At 36.7% G+C, this 16,554-nt stretch overlaps 1 protein-coding gene across 1 annotated transcript in view; it reads right to left on the reverse strand.

The window, feature by feature from the left end:
* Kif5b (kinesin family member 5B) overlaps positions 1–16,554 on the reverse strand; it is a 42,894-nt gene that overhangs the window by 16,525 nt on the left and 9,815 nt on the right. The window contains exons 3-14 of the mRNA XM_013014678.1: positions 14,331–14,404; positions 12,271–12,375; positions 12,132–12,180; positions 11,607–11,662; positions 11,429–11,516; positions 11,129–11,253; positions 9,645–9,749; positions 9,222–9,367; positions 7,870–8,018; positions 5,936–6,129; positions 5,081–5,149; positions 1,952–2,158 (exon numbers count right to left, since the gene is read on the reverse strand). Coding sequence (XP_012870132.1) covers positions 1,952–2,158; positions 5,081–5,149; positions 5,936–6,129; positions 7,870–8,018; positions 9,222–9,367; positions 9,645–9,749; positions 11,129–11,253; positions 11,429–11,516; positions 11,607–11,662; positions 12,132–12,180; positions 12,271–12,375; positions 14,331–14,404 — 1,367 coding nt within the window. The remainder of the gene's footprint in view (positions 1–1,951; positions 2,159–5,080; positions 5,150–5,935; positions 6,130–7,869; positions 8,019–9,221; positions 9,368–9,644; positions 9,750–11,128; positions 11,254–11,428; positions 11,517–11,606; positions 11,663–12,131; positions 12,181–12,270; positions 12,376–14,330; positions 14,405–16,554) is intronic.

Genomic DNA, 16,554 nt, shown 5'->3' on the forward strand with positions numbered 1-16,554 from the left:
ACTAATTGCACTGCATTTTGGAGGGGGGGGGGGTGTCAGTCGTGGGGCCTGAACTCGGCCTGGGTTCTCTTCAGCTCAAGGCTAGTACGCTACCACTTGAGCCACAGCGCCACTTCCAGCTTTTTCAGCTTTTTTTTTCTGCTTATGTGGTGCTGAGGAATCGAACCCAGGGCCTCATGAATGCAAGGCAAGCACCCTACCACTGAGCCACCTTCCCAGCCCTCTACTGCATTTTTGAGACTGGATTGTTGTCATGAAGTGGCAGTTCCAAAATCAATTAGATATAATTAGCTAGATATTATTCATTGCTATATTGGTTTACCTTTGGAAATTCAGTCTAAGCAAATTAATGCTAGCTCAGAATAGAGCGAAATTTCTACATGGTTAATATGCATTCTTCCACTTACTTTCTACATACTCACTAAAAAGAATCCACCTGCTGATAATATTACTTGTGATACTATGATTTAAACAATTATCTAGGAGCTAATGATGAAGTAACACTACTAAGTTCAATTACTACAAGTCTACAGTTAGTAATAGGTGTTTTACCAGCTACAAAGTCATCAAATTTTGAAAAGTCCAAACCAATTTGGCTCATTTTTTAAGCTATTTAAGTTGCAACTCAGTAAAAGTTACTCATTTTTAGTCCTTGTTTTTAATGGTATAGTTTTACCTTTTTTTCTTTTAATTATTTTTCAAATAAGTTGTCTCAATTTTCTCCAGCCTAGCCTCAAACAACAATCCTCCTATCCTCCTACATAGCTAGGATTACAGATGTGAATCATTGAGAGTTTCATTTCAACTTGTTTCTTCTTGTGGCTAATTTCCTGAAATTTCTGAATATCAGTATGTTTGTCTGATTTAATCTTGAATAGAATACTAGCTTTCTTGCAGTTCTCATAATACTGCCTGCTTCTACCATAAAAGTTAAAACTTACAGACATTTTCTCTAATAATATTGTTTAAGCATATAAGGTACTAAATGCCAGGGGTTTGTAACTATTACCAATTGTGATAGTACCAGTTTCAACTCCACAACAAGACACAGTTATTTATGTCTTAGAAACTGTAACCAGTAGACAAGGACCAACTTGTAGAGTTCTGATGTTGCCATTGTTCTACCTACTAAACAACAAATAGGTTTAAGAAGTCTATAATGGGAAGTCTATAATGATGTCTTTAATCTCCATGGCACTAAATTGTCTTCAAGCTTTGGTAATTAAAAAGGGGAGATGAACTCATCAGGGGAAGGAAACCTTTTAACAGTGTTACTTCATTGTGCTGACTGCGTTCCTTTAGACAAGTACAGAAATAGGTGGTATGTAATGAACCTGAGTGCAAGTCCAGTTCCAATTTCTAAATGAGAACCTAAGAATAGTGATATTGAAACAATTATAGCCTATATACTATTTCTGGCATCACTGGTTGGTAGTCCCTGCCCTAAGGAATAGTAAATAAAAATTTCCACTTATTAGAGAACCACAGAAGATCCCATTACATTGTGCTGGGAAGGCATTATTCCAGGTGATGGACTATTCACTATTCTAGTGAAAAATTACATGCTTATATGTCCTTGGAACAGTTAAACAGCATTATCTGTACTTTTTGTGTATTTATTTCTTGATTTGTAGTTTTGAATAATCACCTAATAGTGAAAACTGAAGGCTTTTAGTTCTTTTCACTTTATCATTAAGAATAGCTAAAATCTTTTCAATTAATCCTGAAAGAACACATTTTAAAGACCTTCAGGAACCAAAATAATAACCCTCTTCCTTTACTTACAAGGTTTCTAAATACAGGATAATTGAAGTTAAAGCATGACTCTGGATGCTATCAAATCCTGAGACTTGATGCTATCAGTACCTAAGGCTTATTTAGAAATAACTTAAGCAACTTTCCAATTAACTTTGATTATGCTACTATTAAGGAAAAAGTACCTGTATCTTACCGATTTCTGATTCAATTCATCACTAAGCAATTCATATTCCTTAGTTTTGTCTTCAACTTCCTGAGACTTCTGATCATAATTAACAGCAAGTTCCTCTAAGGCCTGTAAAACTTCTTTTACTTCTTCTTTAGAGGCATCATTTTCTGCTTGAAGGCGATTCAGCTCAGCTTGCATATTGTCTTGATCCCTTCTGGTAGATGCCAGAAGCTATAAAGAAACAGTAAAATATGTATTTTCTTTCACCAATAAATATAATTTTTACAACACATCGAGTGGCTTTATCATTTACTAAGCACCGAGAAAATGTGGGTGCTAATGTTTAACACTCATTCAACAAATTTGCTGAATACTTATTTACATAGGCCCTGGGGGAAGACAGAATGTAAGATAACATATTGCCTTTGCAGAGTCTAGTAAAATAAGACAGGAACCTATAAAAGGCTAACACATGGTGGAATGTAAGTTATAAAGGAGGACAGGACTAGTAGGAGTTTGGCAGTCAAGAAAAGGGGGTGTTAGCCAGGCATTGGTGGCTCACACCTGTAATTCTAGCTACTAAGGAGGCTGAGATCTGAGGATCACAGTTCAAAGGCCCAGCCCAGGAAGGAAAGTCTGAGACTTTTATCTTCAATAAACTACCAGAAAACCAGAAGTGGTGCTGTGGCTCAAGTGGTAGAACACTGGCCTTGAGCTGATAACTGAGGGACAGTGCCCAGGCCCAGAGTTCAGGCCCCATGACTGAGAAAAGAAAAGGAAAGGAAAGAAAAGGAGGTGTTTCTAGAGAGTATTTAAAGAAAAGTTGAATAAAATAGGGAGATTTTAGTTAGGTGAAAATTACTAATCGACTATTGACTTATGAATTGAGTTCAGACAGACAAGAACTTAGATGTTTAGAATAGTTCATTAGAAGTTTAGATTTACTTTGGGCAACACTGGGAGCAATGCTATGCCTCAGCACATAAAATCTGAAATGGAGAACAGACTAGTCAAGAAGCTACTGCAATCACCCAATAAGTGACCTTTTTTGTTTTCTGGTGCCAGTCCTAGGGCTATCCCTGAGTATTTTTTGCTCAAGGCTAGTGCTTTATCACTTGAGCCACAGCTCCACTTTTGGCTTTTCAGTTAATGGTAGAAAAAGATTCTCACAGTCTTTCTTGCCTGGGCTGGTTTCAAACCATAATCCCCAGATCTCAGGCTCCTGAGTAGCTAGGATTACAGGTGTGAGCCACTGGCAAATCAGTGGCTTTTAGTAGAGACATTCAGAAATATGCAGGAATGTTCATATTTGGAAATCACGGGATGTTCGTTATGGGTAATAATAGCATTTAGGATCAGGGACACTAAATATCCTATAATGCACAGGACAAAACAGCAAACAAACAAACAAAAAAACCCCAACATAACCAAAAATGTCCTACAGTTATGTTTAAATATGAAGATGAAATGACCAGGATTAATTTCAATAAGGATGGACAACCCTTATAAACGGGATATAAACTTAATCCTCATCTCCCCAAAAAAACTTACATAGGGACTATTTTTTTCCACACAGGGTGGGATAAAATGAAGGACCAAACTAGGATCTAGGAAAAGAAAGATATGGAAGAACTGAGATGAAAGGAAAGACTACAGAAATGAACAGAAGTGGGTAGAAACGATGAAAGAGTTACAATCTTCCTTTATTTTGCAGTGGTAGGGATCAATCCAGGGCCTTTGCACATTCCATGCAAGCACTGTACCACATGACCAGCTCTAAAAAGTGCTTTCTATTCATGAGACATTCTCATTTCCATAAAAAGTTATGCTGAAAAATACAATTAAAGCTAATGGGATTTTTTTAAAGTCTTTAATACTTGTAGACTTGTATCTTGTTTTCAAGTGAACTAGTGACTATAGGAGTTGGGTTTTTTGTTTTTCAGTCACGAGGCTTGAACTCATGGTCTGGGCACTGTTCCTGAGCTCTTTTGCTTAAGGTTAGCACTCCACCACCTTTACTCACAGTGCTACTTCTGGTTTTTAAGTGGTTAATTGGAGAAAAGAGTCTCGCAGACTTTCCTGCCCAGGCTGGCTTTTTTGAACCTCAATCCTCAGATCTCAGTTTCCTGAGTAACTACAATTACAGGTTTGAGCCACCTGCACCTGGCTTAATAAAAAAATTTTATGGTAGAAGATTGCCTGCATGCACAAGGCCCTTGGTCAAACAAAAAAAAAACTCATAGTCATATCCACACGTGAGTATTTTTCATTAGGGGGCGGGGAAGAATCTAAGGTTACTCAGATCACTGTCCTAACTCTTCCTCACAGACCAATAATAAGATAAAAAACAACATTTTAGGGCTGGGAAGGTGGCTCAGTAGTAGAGCGCTTGTCTTGCATGCATGAGGCCCACATAAGCAAAAAGAGAAAAGCCGGAAGTGGCGCTGTGGCTCAAGTGGTAGAGTGCTAGCCTTGAGCGGAAGAGCTGAGGGACAGCGTCCAGGCTCAGAGTTCGGGTCCCATGACTGGACCCCTTTGCTTTATTACTATAAAAAAGTTAAAAGTCCAGTTAATTGATGCTAAAGTTTCTGGTGGGGTGCTGGTGGCTTGTATAATCCTAGCTTTTCAGGAGACTGAGATCCAGAGGATATCATTTTGAAGCCAGCCTGAACACAAATGTCTTTTGAGAATCCATCTTCAAAATAACCAGCAAAAAGCCAGAGAGAAAGCTTGGCTAAAGTGGTAGAACAGCAACCAAGCAAGCAAACAAAGTAAGCTGGAGCCCTGAATTCAAACCCTAATACTACCCCGCAGACTAAAATAAAATTTTTTTGTTTAACTTACAGTCTTCCTGCCTCAGCCTCCTGAGTGCTAGGATTACATGTATACACCACATCTGGTAAAAACATTTCATAAAAGTTCTCTTCTCTCCAGGAGAAAGGAAACTCCAATTTAAAAACAAAGTAAAATTAAAATAAGTAACTTAAGAGGAAGTTAATCTATACATCAATCCATGATTTATCTCCTCCAGGAGGCCACAATGTCATGCACTTAGTCATAAAATATTAAATTCTTGCATCTATAGATTCATCTTCAAATGATAGTAACAAATGAAACTTTTTTGGATGCATTATGAAAGAAAGTTAAACATACCTCTTCCTGATCCAACATTTGTGTCTTCAGTTTCTCCACCAGTTGGCTCTGTTGGTTAATCTCTTCATCCTAAAAATTTTCAAGCATTTAAGTAATAGCATAACTGTTTCCCATACAAATTCTGAAATTACTATAGCCCACAAATAGTTCAAATAATGTTTTCAAATCAACATAGTTTTTTCTCTTTAGAAAATTTTGAAACAAAATTCAGTTATCAACAATGGTAATTCATTTAGGTGAAGAGGAAAACTACTTATTTTTAAAGTCACTAATTAAATATTTAAAATGCTAGAAAAATAAGAAAGTTCAAAGTTACTACTGAAAATTAGATACAAAGCATTTCAAATAGGCCATCTCTGCTTAAAATAGATTAAAGAAAGTAATTTTCTCCTATACTCTACTGTTCTTATCCTTTCCCTCCTTTCTATTAAGTTCAAACTGTTATTTTTCACATGATTGACACTAATGATTTAAGAAATGTATTGTTCTTCCTGTTTTATATTTTATTAGGATCATCAGATTCCATATTCCAATGTCATTTACCAAATTTTCCTCAGAAAGTTTCCCTTAATCCCTCCTTCTCTTCCTTCCTATGGTGCTAGGCATCAAATATAGGACTTCACACAGACAGTAAAGTCCATGAAACTCTTATCTCCAATTAACCACCAAAATACCAGAAGCAGAGCTTTGGCTCAAGAAGTAGAGCATTAGCAATGAGCACAAAAGGTCTTTCCTGTCCCCAAAAGAAAGCTAACAGAAACCAAGGAAGCTGTATATAGAGCAGTAGGAGCCCTAACATTCAAATTCATAAATAACAATCCAAAACAAAACAGACTTAAAACAAGTAATTCATACCTTGTCATCAAGTTGTTTGTACAATTTAGCAAGTTCTTCTTCACACTTTCTTCTTTCAGCATCAGTAAAACTTCCAGCAACTCCAATTGTGGCTGCTGGTTTATCATTGGTAATAGTAATATCCTTATCCACTGTGAAAGCTTCCAAGTTGGCTTTCTCTTTGTCAAACTGTTCATCAATCGGCACTGTCTCCCCTAAAACAAAAAAATCCACATATCTTAAACTTATTTCAATTTTATTTGACCTCACTTTTTGTACAATTTATTTTCAAATAATCTGTGCTAGCTTCAGAGTCTTTTTTTTTGCTTTTGGTCAGTTCTGCTGTTGCTGTTTCCTATTTGGTTTTGACTCAATTTCCAATTCTGATCACTTATTTTTCTCCATAGTTTATTGGACTGTCTTTGGATTTTCCTGAAATTCACATAGGTTCCTTCTAATAGCTGTTTTGAATTCTTTGTCAGGAAACTCTCTCATCTCCATTTGTTTTGGGTCGGGTGACGGCACTTTATCTGTTTGGGGATGCCATGTTTCCATATATGTGTGCTTTGATGCGTTCCAACTTGAAGAAGTTAACCACTTGCTTTACTCTGCAAATTAGGTTTGTGTGAAAAAGCCTCTCCAGTCAGCCCATCCAGAGATCCAAGACAGGCTAGACACCTGAGAGCCCTAAGGCCTTGCCCAGAGCCAACAACTGCGGACACTGGAGATCAAGTCTACTACTTCCCAAAGTATAAAGCCCATGATCGCAGGGTGCCTCCCACTTGGCACTGAGGCAGTTCTGAAAGTTCAGTTCTGTGGATACCTGCCTCATGTTTGGGGTAGTAGGAGCCTGCCCAGTATTGGATTCCAAGGGAACAGCCTGTACTGACTTTTCTTTTTCTTCCCAAACACTAAGATGGCTTGGGAATGGGTTGACATGGGTAATATAAAACTGCCCTTCTTATCCACTCTTTCCTTACTATTTTATTTATTTATTTGGGGGTCCAGTCGTGGGGCCTGAACTTTGGCCTGGGCGCTGTCCCTCAGCTCTTCAGCTCAAGGCTAGCACTCTACCACTTGAGTCACAGCTCCACTTGCGGCTTTTTTCTTTTTTTTTGCTTATGTGGTGCTGAGGAATCGAACCAGGGTCTCATGCATGCAAGGCAAGCTCCCTACCACTGAGCCACCTTCCCAGCCCTTCTATTTTATTATAGTATAAACATATACTATGATTTCTTACCCACTTTTATTCTTTCAAAGGTATTCTGTGGGACAGCAATTTTACATATTGGTATTTCTGCAGCAGATGATTGCTAATGAGTTATTTCAACATTTTACTCTTTCTTATTCAATTTCAGTAGCTTGGATCAACTTTTCTATTCACTCTATCCCTGAGGGACTTTTTTTTCAGACAGGGTTTTGTTATGCAGGCCAGTATAGCCTCAAACTTAGAATCCTCCTGCCTCTGCCTTCCAAATGCTGGAATTATAATTCAGCTTTGTCCCAGAAATTCATTTTATTACTTCTACCTAATCTAACTACATTGCTATGGCAAGATGTTGTAATTGGTATCTATCCCTCTAAACATATCAGAAAAAAAAAATTCTAAAAACACATAAAAACTGAAAAATGGACATGCTGGGCTGGAAAGGTAGCTCAGTGGTAGAGCGCTTGCCTTGCATGCATGAGGCCCTGGGTTCGATTCCTTAGCACCACATAAGTAAAAAAGAAAAAAACCGGAAGTGGCGCTGTGGCTCAAGTGGTAGAGTACTAGCCTTGAGCTGAAGAGCTGAGGGACAGCGCCCAGGCCCAGAGTTCAGGCCCCACGACCGGACCAAAAAAAAAAAAAAAGGACATGCTTTACTTTCACTTACATTAGTATAAAAAATATCATGTTCATGAAATAGCCCTAAATCTATACTGAATAAAAAAATAAGAGATTCTTAAGTAATTACCATTACGCCATCGGTTGAGTTCATTTTCAAGCCACTGAATGGTATTGCGTAGGGTCTTATTTTTTTCTTTTTCCTTTTCATACTTCTTTTTCCACTGTTCTGCAGTTAGCTCCACATTGACACAGACTGTATTCTTGATTGTTTTGGCCCTAAGAGATAAAATTGGAAAAAATGGATATGATTGATATTACTTTTGGTTGACAGATACAATGTATAATATATGGTTAATAACTGAATTTTCCACTTTTTTCCTAGTTGTTTCATACTAAATTCTAAAAGTCTATGTATAGTGCTTACTTACTACCACCTAAGTTTGAATCAACCTCAAAATCTTTGAATAGTTAAAAAAAGAACTCACTAAAGACAAACAAAAACAAAAAAATGCAGAGCATGCATTTTCGCAATTAATTTTCAAGGCCGAATTGAGAAAATAAATTATAATTCAAAGTCTCAGGTAAAGTAAACACTATTAATTTTCATAGACTAATCATTTCTTAGAGATTTCTGAACCTGTAAAATAAGTTAACAGGATTAACAATGGATTGTATATGCGAGGCTTTTGTCATATCTAATTCAAATGCTTATTAATGATGAATTAAAAATTCTCATACAAATTTAAGTTAACAACTAACTTAAATGTGCATGAAATCTTAATATATGCAAAATAAAGTATGGACCTATGAACTCTCACTTAAAAAGCAAAGTACATATTAAAAATATGCACTGATTTGAACAGCTATCTGACATTAATAAATATAAAAAAGTCTGCCTACATTTTAGGCTTTAAGGGCTGGGAATGTGGCTTAGTGGTAGAGTGCTTGCCTTGCATACATGAAGCCATGGGTTCAATCCCTCAGTATCACATAAACAGAAAAAGCCAGAAGTAGAACAGTCTCAAGTAGTACAGTGCTACCCTTGAGCAAAAGCAGCTCAGGGACAGTGCCCAGGTCCCAAGTTCAAGCCCCAGGACTGGCATTAAAAATTAATAAATAAAAAGCTCAGGTATAGCACCCAGGTCCTGAGTTCAAGCCCCAAGTAAGTCTAGCACCAAGAAAAGAATAAAAGATACATTTTAGGCTTTATATTTCTTTTTCTGTCATTGTTGGTCATGGGGCTTGAATCCAGGACCAAGGCGCTGTCCCTGAGAGCTCTTATGCTCAAAACTAGCACTCTACCACTTAGAGCCACAGCATTATTTCCAGATTTTTAATTAGTTAATTGGAAATAAGAGTCTCCTAGGGACTTTTCTCTGGGCTGGCTTCAAACCAAGGTCCTCAGACCTCAGCTTCCTGAGTAGTTGGGATTACAGGCATGAGCCACCAGTTCCTGGCAAGTTTGTATTCTTAACAAACCTTTGACCAAACAGGAGTGTAGACTTTGTTTCAGACTCATTGTATGATGATGGAGAGCAGCAAATGACAATAGTGGTTCTACAGTTGCCTCCTAATGAATCTTGAAGAATTCTTGTCATTTTACTATCTCGATATGGAACATATGTCTACATATAAAAACAAAGAAAAGAAGATCAATGGGTTACTGTATATAAAATTCCCTATAAAAACTACTTGAAATAATTAGTTATTTTAACAGCTTAATATCAAGATGGAAACTAAGATTTACATTAATAATTAAAATTCTTAAAAGAACTAATTTACACAGATTCTGTGAACCTCTCTCACATATATATGCACATATGTATGTATATATACACACATTTACATTAAAATAATCTCCCCCAAAATAGCAGGGCACTAAAAAGGAGAATGTATACTCACACTACCCTCAGCCAAAGCAGAAATGACATTTCCAAGAGCAGAAAGTGATTTGTTGATGTTCTTAGCTTCATCTAGTACAGCACCTTCAGCTCCAGTTTTACTAACCTATGATTCCACAATAATAAAACAAAAGTACAAGTTTAAGATGATTTACTTTCAACTTTCTAGAAACTGTAAGTCATCAATAATTTGCAAAGGTAAAACAAAAGCTTCATGTTATTTACCAAGCATTTATTCTAAGGTTCTACTTACTATTCTGTAAGTACCATTCTTCTAAAAACTTAAACTAGTTGCATAAAGATATTATTAATATATCAAATTTTACTTTTAGTTTGTGCTCTTCAAATAACTAATTCATAGCGATTTTCATTGCTACTCTCCTTGTTATATTAGAAAAGACAAACCTATAATCTACTAAAATGTAATGTTAATGGCCTATAACTTACAGAAAAAATAGACTAAATTTAAACATACTATATTTGTTTAAAAATATATAAAATGTCTAAAATACCTACATTACAAATATGTTTAACAATAAGTAACATTGTTAAATAAATGGCTTCCTAACATTCCACAGTTACAGATAGTCTTAGCAGAACAGCAATACTGACCATAAAGGTCAATATAAAACATCAAAACCTATTCTGATATCAATATGAACTAAAATTTGATATACAATATTATAAAAATGAAATAATAATCCAAAGAAAAAAGTATCAGCAAAGCTCTGTATCCATGGATTCAACTGGCCAACAGTGGAAAAGATTTAGGAAAAAACCTCACGTTTGAACACACAACTTTTTTTTTAAAATTTCTGGCAGCACTAGGGGTTGAACTTATGGCTTTGCACTTGCACTTTCCCACTTGAACCACACCCCAAGCCTGTTTGCTTTAATTATTTTTGGTGGGATAAAGACAAATTGAAGTCACTTAAACAATACAACTGTTATTTACAAAGCATTTACACTATATTATGTATTAGTAATCTGGAGATGGTTGAAGGTATATAGGATATGCCTAAATTACATGTAAATACTGTGCATATAAGGTAAGAGTCTTGAATGCCAGTGTTTCTGGGTATCCACAGGATGACATGAGGGTGGAATAATCTTTAAAAACAATTCTCCATGGAAAGCAAGAGACAACTATACAACTAGACCAGAAAGGATTAAGCAAGTTACCAGCAGTGGCAGTCACCAATGCAGGTAAGACACCAGAAAAGGAATACTTAATAAAATTCATTTCATATATTAAACAAATTCTCAATATAAACACACATCCTTAAGTCAAGTTATATATACTGGCAGAACCAAGTGTGGTCAAAGGACAGATCATTCAACTTATGCTATCATAAAGCACTGACACCAACAATTATAATTCTCAGATTAACAAAGTAATTTTGAAATTTTCCATGTATAAGTCCCAATTCAAGGTAAAGTTTACAAAAATGCTTAAATATAGCTTAGAATACATAAGGACTTTACCTTTTCACTACCTGCTAAGTCAACCAGATAAAGTTTTCCGCTCAGTTTTTGTTCCGTTTGTGTGTTCTCTTGTTTTACATTAATAAGAAATATACTGTGACTCCTAGAGCTATGTTCATTCATATCTGAAATGAAATAATAAAAACAACCATAAATAAACATGGTTTCTTTACTAGTAATTTCCCTTAAAGAATTATTTTACATTAAAAAAATCTTACGATTATCAATCTGAGTGAGTTTATCCAGAAATTGATTTATTCACTTGATTTATACTCTAATATTAATAAATATTCTACTTACTTGTAACTGCTACGTGTCTGTTGGATTTTCCTTCATCTATGGTATCCATAACTTCATCTGGACTACATACAAAACGCTCTGTGCATCCCTAGAAAAAATTTAAAGTATTGTCAAATCCTTTAAAAAAGTTAATACAGGGCTTTTTCTAAATAACCATTTTCTATTATTTCCTAAGTACCTTTACATAAGGAACACGGTTTTTGTCTTCATGAACTGAAAGGTTGGTCTTTGAAACTGAAAAGAGAAAAAGTAGCAATATTATTCTAAACTCAGACCAGTTTTGAAATAACTACAATTAATAGGCTTCCCTTTGTAATCTAATGCTACTAGATAGACTTTAAGCCTAAAGATAATATACTTGACTACTGGCTGATATAAGAACTTAGGACTCAGATTCTCTAACTCAAAGTGCAGTACTGAAAATATCACTTAAGTATCACTTAAGAAATACCTAAGTGGCAGAGGACCAACCATTAGCAAAAACACAAGGTCCTGTGTTCAAGTCGTACTACCAGCACACAAAAAAAGTACCTGTATGCTATTCTATATCAAAAGATACATAACTAAAATTTCAAAAAAATTTAATTTTCCCATTACACGTAAGTCAATTTAATGTTTTTTAATTAAGTTACTAATAAACTCACTTCTACTACTAAAGTAGCAGGAGCTATTTTCATTATTAAAAAGCAAGAAATTAACTTACCATCTAATAGGTCCCTTATCTTATCCAAATAAATTTCAAAATACGAAACCTAAAGGGCAAAAGGATTAAGAAAATTTATAAAACAGTTTATTCACTTATTAAATATTTAATTGGGTTTGAGTGTTAAGTTGTAATTTACCTTAATATGAAATTCCAAATTTTCATCCATGGAGTAAATGTAATTAAAAATATCTTGTACTATTCTTGGAATAATTCCCATGCCTTCTGGATCATGAAGTTTACCCTATGTACAAAAACAAACCAGATTTCTTAAGCAAGTTGTAAGAGAGAATATTTTTTATAATTTATGATCAAGAGAGGATAGGAACTGCAAATGCTATTTTTGTGGACAGCTCTCTAAATACTTTTAAAAAAGCCATTTTACTCAAGTATAATATTGTACACTATTGTACAACAAATACATTTAATCTTTTCTTACATGTTATGGCCTGGAGGCTGATTCTGAGATTTTTGTGCTCAAGGCTAGAACTCTACCACTTGAGCCACAGGTCTACTTCTGGATTTTTGCTAGTTAACTGGAGATAAGAGTCTCATGGACTTTTTCTGCCCCCGATGGCTTCAAGCCATGATTCTAAGATCTGAGCATCCTGAGCATTACACATCTTAGCATCCTGAGGATTACACATGTGAGTCACCAGTGTTCAGCAACGTGCTTGATCTTAACAACTTCACGTAGTCACTAGGATGTTGGTCTTACACTTGATGAAATCAAGCAAGGAAAATTACATCAAAATAAGCAGTAATTACGCTATGATATACATTCAGACACAGTATTTGCAGAAGATCATAGGCCAGTAATTTTGGTGCTGGTACTGGGACTTGAACTCAGGGCTCTCCCTTAGCTTTTTTCATAGCTGATACTCTACCACTTTAGCCACACCTCCATTTCCTTCAGACTGTTTAGACGCCAAGTTGGAATAGGCCACAACATCAATACTGACATTCTTATCAGAGAAGTCTGTTAGGCAAAAATTAATCTCTTAAGACGGGTGTGTGTGTGTGTGTGTGTGTGTGTGTGTGTGTGTGTAGAAGTCTGTTAGGCAAAAATTAATCTCTTAAGACGGGTGTGTGTGTGTGTGTGTGTGTGTGTGTGTGTGTGTGTGTGTGTGTGTGTGTAAGTCTGTTAGGCAAAAATTAATCTCTTAAGACGGTGTGTGTGTGTGTGTGTGTGTGTGTGTGTGTGTGTGTGACCAGGGCTTGAATTTAGGGCCTTGATCTCTGGTGTGTGTGTGTGTGTGTGTGTGTGTGTGTGTGTGACCAGGGCTTGAATTTAGGGCCTTGATCTCTGGTGTGTGTGTGGAGTACCAGGGCTTGAATTTAGGGCCTTGATCTCTGGTTTGGTTTTTCTTGTTTACACTTGAGCCATGGTGTGTGTGTGTGTGTGTGTGTTACCAGGGCTTGAATTTAGGACCTTGATCTCTGGTTTGGTTTTTCTTGTTCACACTTGAGCCATGGTGTGGTGTGTGTGTGTGTGTAGAGTACCAGGGCTTGAATTTAGGACCTAGATCTCTGGTTTGGTTTTTCTTGTTCACACTTGAGCCATGCCTCCAATATGGTATTTTAGTGTTTAATTGGACATGTGTCTCAAGGACTTTTCTGTCTTGGTTGGCTTCAAGCCACAATCCTCCAGGTCTCAGCCTTTTTTTTTCTGGTCCATTATGGGGCTGAACTCAGGACCTGAGGAACTGTTCCTGAGTTTTTTTGCTCAAGACTAGAACTATATAACACTTTGAGGCACAGCTCTACCTCCAGTTTTCTGGTGGTTAATTGGCAGTAAGAGTCTCACAGACTTTCCTGCCTGGGCTGGCTCTGAACCATGATCTTCAGAGCTCAACCTCCTGAGTAGCTAGGATTACAGACGTTAGCCACCAGCACATGGCTAGAATCAATTCTTAGTAGAATCAATATAAGCACTCAAATTTTCTCATATAATAAAGAATTCCTGCTTAAAACATTCACTATTTTGTGGTTATGTTGAGCAACAAGACAAAATCTGTGTATCATCTCTCCACTATTCAAATTCAGGAACTAAGTTCAGATTGATATTACTTGTATACTGCTGGTATGTGACAAGAGATAAAAAAAATGTTTCATTATTTTACAATAACTACAGAAATAAGGGATGAATGCCTTGTCTATACTGGAAACTATATCCAAGAACAGATTATAAAATATTACCTCCATTGTGTGTGTCTTCCCAGAGGATGTTTGTCCATAAGCAAATATTGTTCCATTGTATCCCTCAAGTACATCTACAAGAAAATAAGAAGTTTTATAACTCAGGGATTTTTTTTTCCTTAAGCAAGATTCATAGTAAATATATTTTAGAAATACATTTGACCTAAGTGATGAATAAATCAGGCTAAAAAAAGAACACCACACACCCTATTCCTAACCCATGCATACTCAATACTGTAAAACACAAAATACAAAATAATTGTGGGATAAATGGTAAGAAAGATTCAGATTTTCTTTAACATGAGTCTATCAAAGTTTAGTATGTAAAGAATTTGAAGACATGAAAAGAAATAATGTATTTAAAGTAATTTTCTTAATGATGAATCAATTATCTAAGCAAGTACTCCCTCTAAGACCTAAGGTTCTTTTCAAGGTCAATTAAGAATTCCATTGCCTATAATTATTTATACCAATGTATATCTCAAATGTCATTTCATTTGTATTCCAAGGTTTATGATCTAAAAGAAAAAAGATCATGCAACTTACATATAGCTATGAATTAGTTTTTAGAAGTAAAACTAATTAACTGGTGTTTACAGTGATTAAACCCCAAACCCATACAAAACGCTACATACTCAATCTCACCAACCAATCTACTGTTTTGTTTTGTTGTGCTGGGATCAAATACAGGCTTTGAACATGTAAGACAAGTCCAATCCTTGTTTTTAGTATTTTTAAAAGGGAAGGGACAAAAACTCCCAATAGAGAGTGAATACATCTAGATTTCCAACAGGTATTAAGCAAAAATGACTAGAAGCCTGGGTCAAGTGGTAGCACCTGCCTTGTAAGTATTAAGCCAAAGTTTAAATCCCAGTACTACAAGAAAAGGGGGTAGGCATTACACCATTGGAAAGATTTTATTATTTTTAAGAAACTTCAAATTGGGGCTGGGAAGGTAGCTCAGTGGTAGAGCGCTTGCCTTGCATGCCTGAGACCCTGGGTTCGATTCCTCAGCACCACATAAGCAAAAAGAAAAAAGCCAGAAGTGGCGCTGTGGCTCAAGGTAGAGCGCTAGCCTTGAGCTGAAGAGCTGAGGGACAGCGCTCAAGCACAGAGTTCAGGCCCCACGACCGGACCCCCCCCCCCAAAAAAAGAAACTTCAAATTGTGGGGGTGGTGATGCTAGATACTGTTCCCAAGCACTTGGGGGGCAAGGGGGATATCAGTCATGGGGCTTCAACTCTGGGCCTAGGCACTGTCCCTTAGCTCCTCAATTCAAGGCTAGCACTCTACCACTTGAGCCACAGCACCACTTCTGTTTTCTGGTGGTTTACTGGAGATAAAGAGTTTCATGGCCTTTCCTGCCTAGGCTGGCTTTGAACTGCGATCCTCAGATCTGAGCCTCCTTAGTAGCTAGGATTACAGGCATGAGCCACTGGCTCCCAGCTCCAAGCTTCTTTTGTTCAAGGATAGTGCTCTACTACTTGGGCTACAGCTCTACCTCATCTATTTTTTTTTTTTAAAGGGGATGGGGGTTGTAACTTATTGGAGATTTAAAAGTCTCCCAAACTTTCCTACCTTGGCCAGTTCAAACTGTGACCCTCAGATCTCAGCCTCCTGAGTAGCTAGGATTAGATGCAAAATTCCCCAAAGAAATCTCAAATATTTTAAACTTTCCCTCAAAGCCTTTTTATTTTTGAGAACAACAAAATCATTTTGTGAATCACAATTACAACAGATGGGATTGCCAGACCTTTGTGAGCAATTATGAAGAAATCAACTAAGAAAAAAAGTAGCAGACCCATTCCAATTCGCACACATATATGTATATATCTATGTATATCGTTTAGATCTAGATTCCACAAGAGAAAATATGTGATCCTTATCCTTATGAACCTACATGGTTTATATCACTTACCATCCATTTTCTTGCAAATGACCTAATTTTGATCTTCTTTTTTTTTGGGGGGGGGGTCCAGTTGTGGGGCCTGAACTCTGGCCCAGGGCGCTGTCCCTCAGCTCTTCGGCTCAAGGCTAACATTTTACCATGAGCCACAGCGCCACTTGTCTTTTTTCTTTTTTTGGGGGGGGGGTGGTCCAGTCGTGGAGCCTGAACTCTGGGCCTAGGCACTGTCCCTCAGCTCTTCAGCTCAAGGCTAGCACTCTACCACTTGAGCCACAGCACCACTTCCGGCTTTTTTCTTTTTGCTTATGTGGTGCTGAGG

This window comes from Dipodomys ordii, unplaced genomic scaffold, assembly GCF_000151885.1.
Source record: "Dipodomys ordii isolate 6190 unplaced genomic scaffold, Dord_2.0 Scaffold24, whole genome shotgun sequence".
NCBI classification, from domain to species: domain Eukaryota; kingdom Metazoa; phylum Chordata; class Mammalia; order Rodentia; family Heteromyidae; genus Dipodomys; species Dipodomys ordii.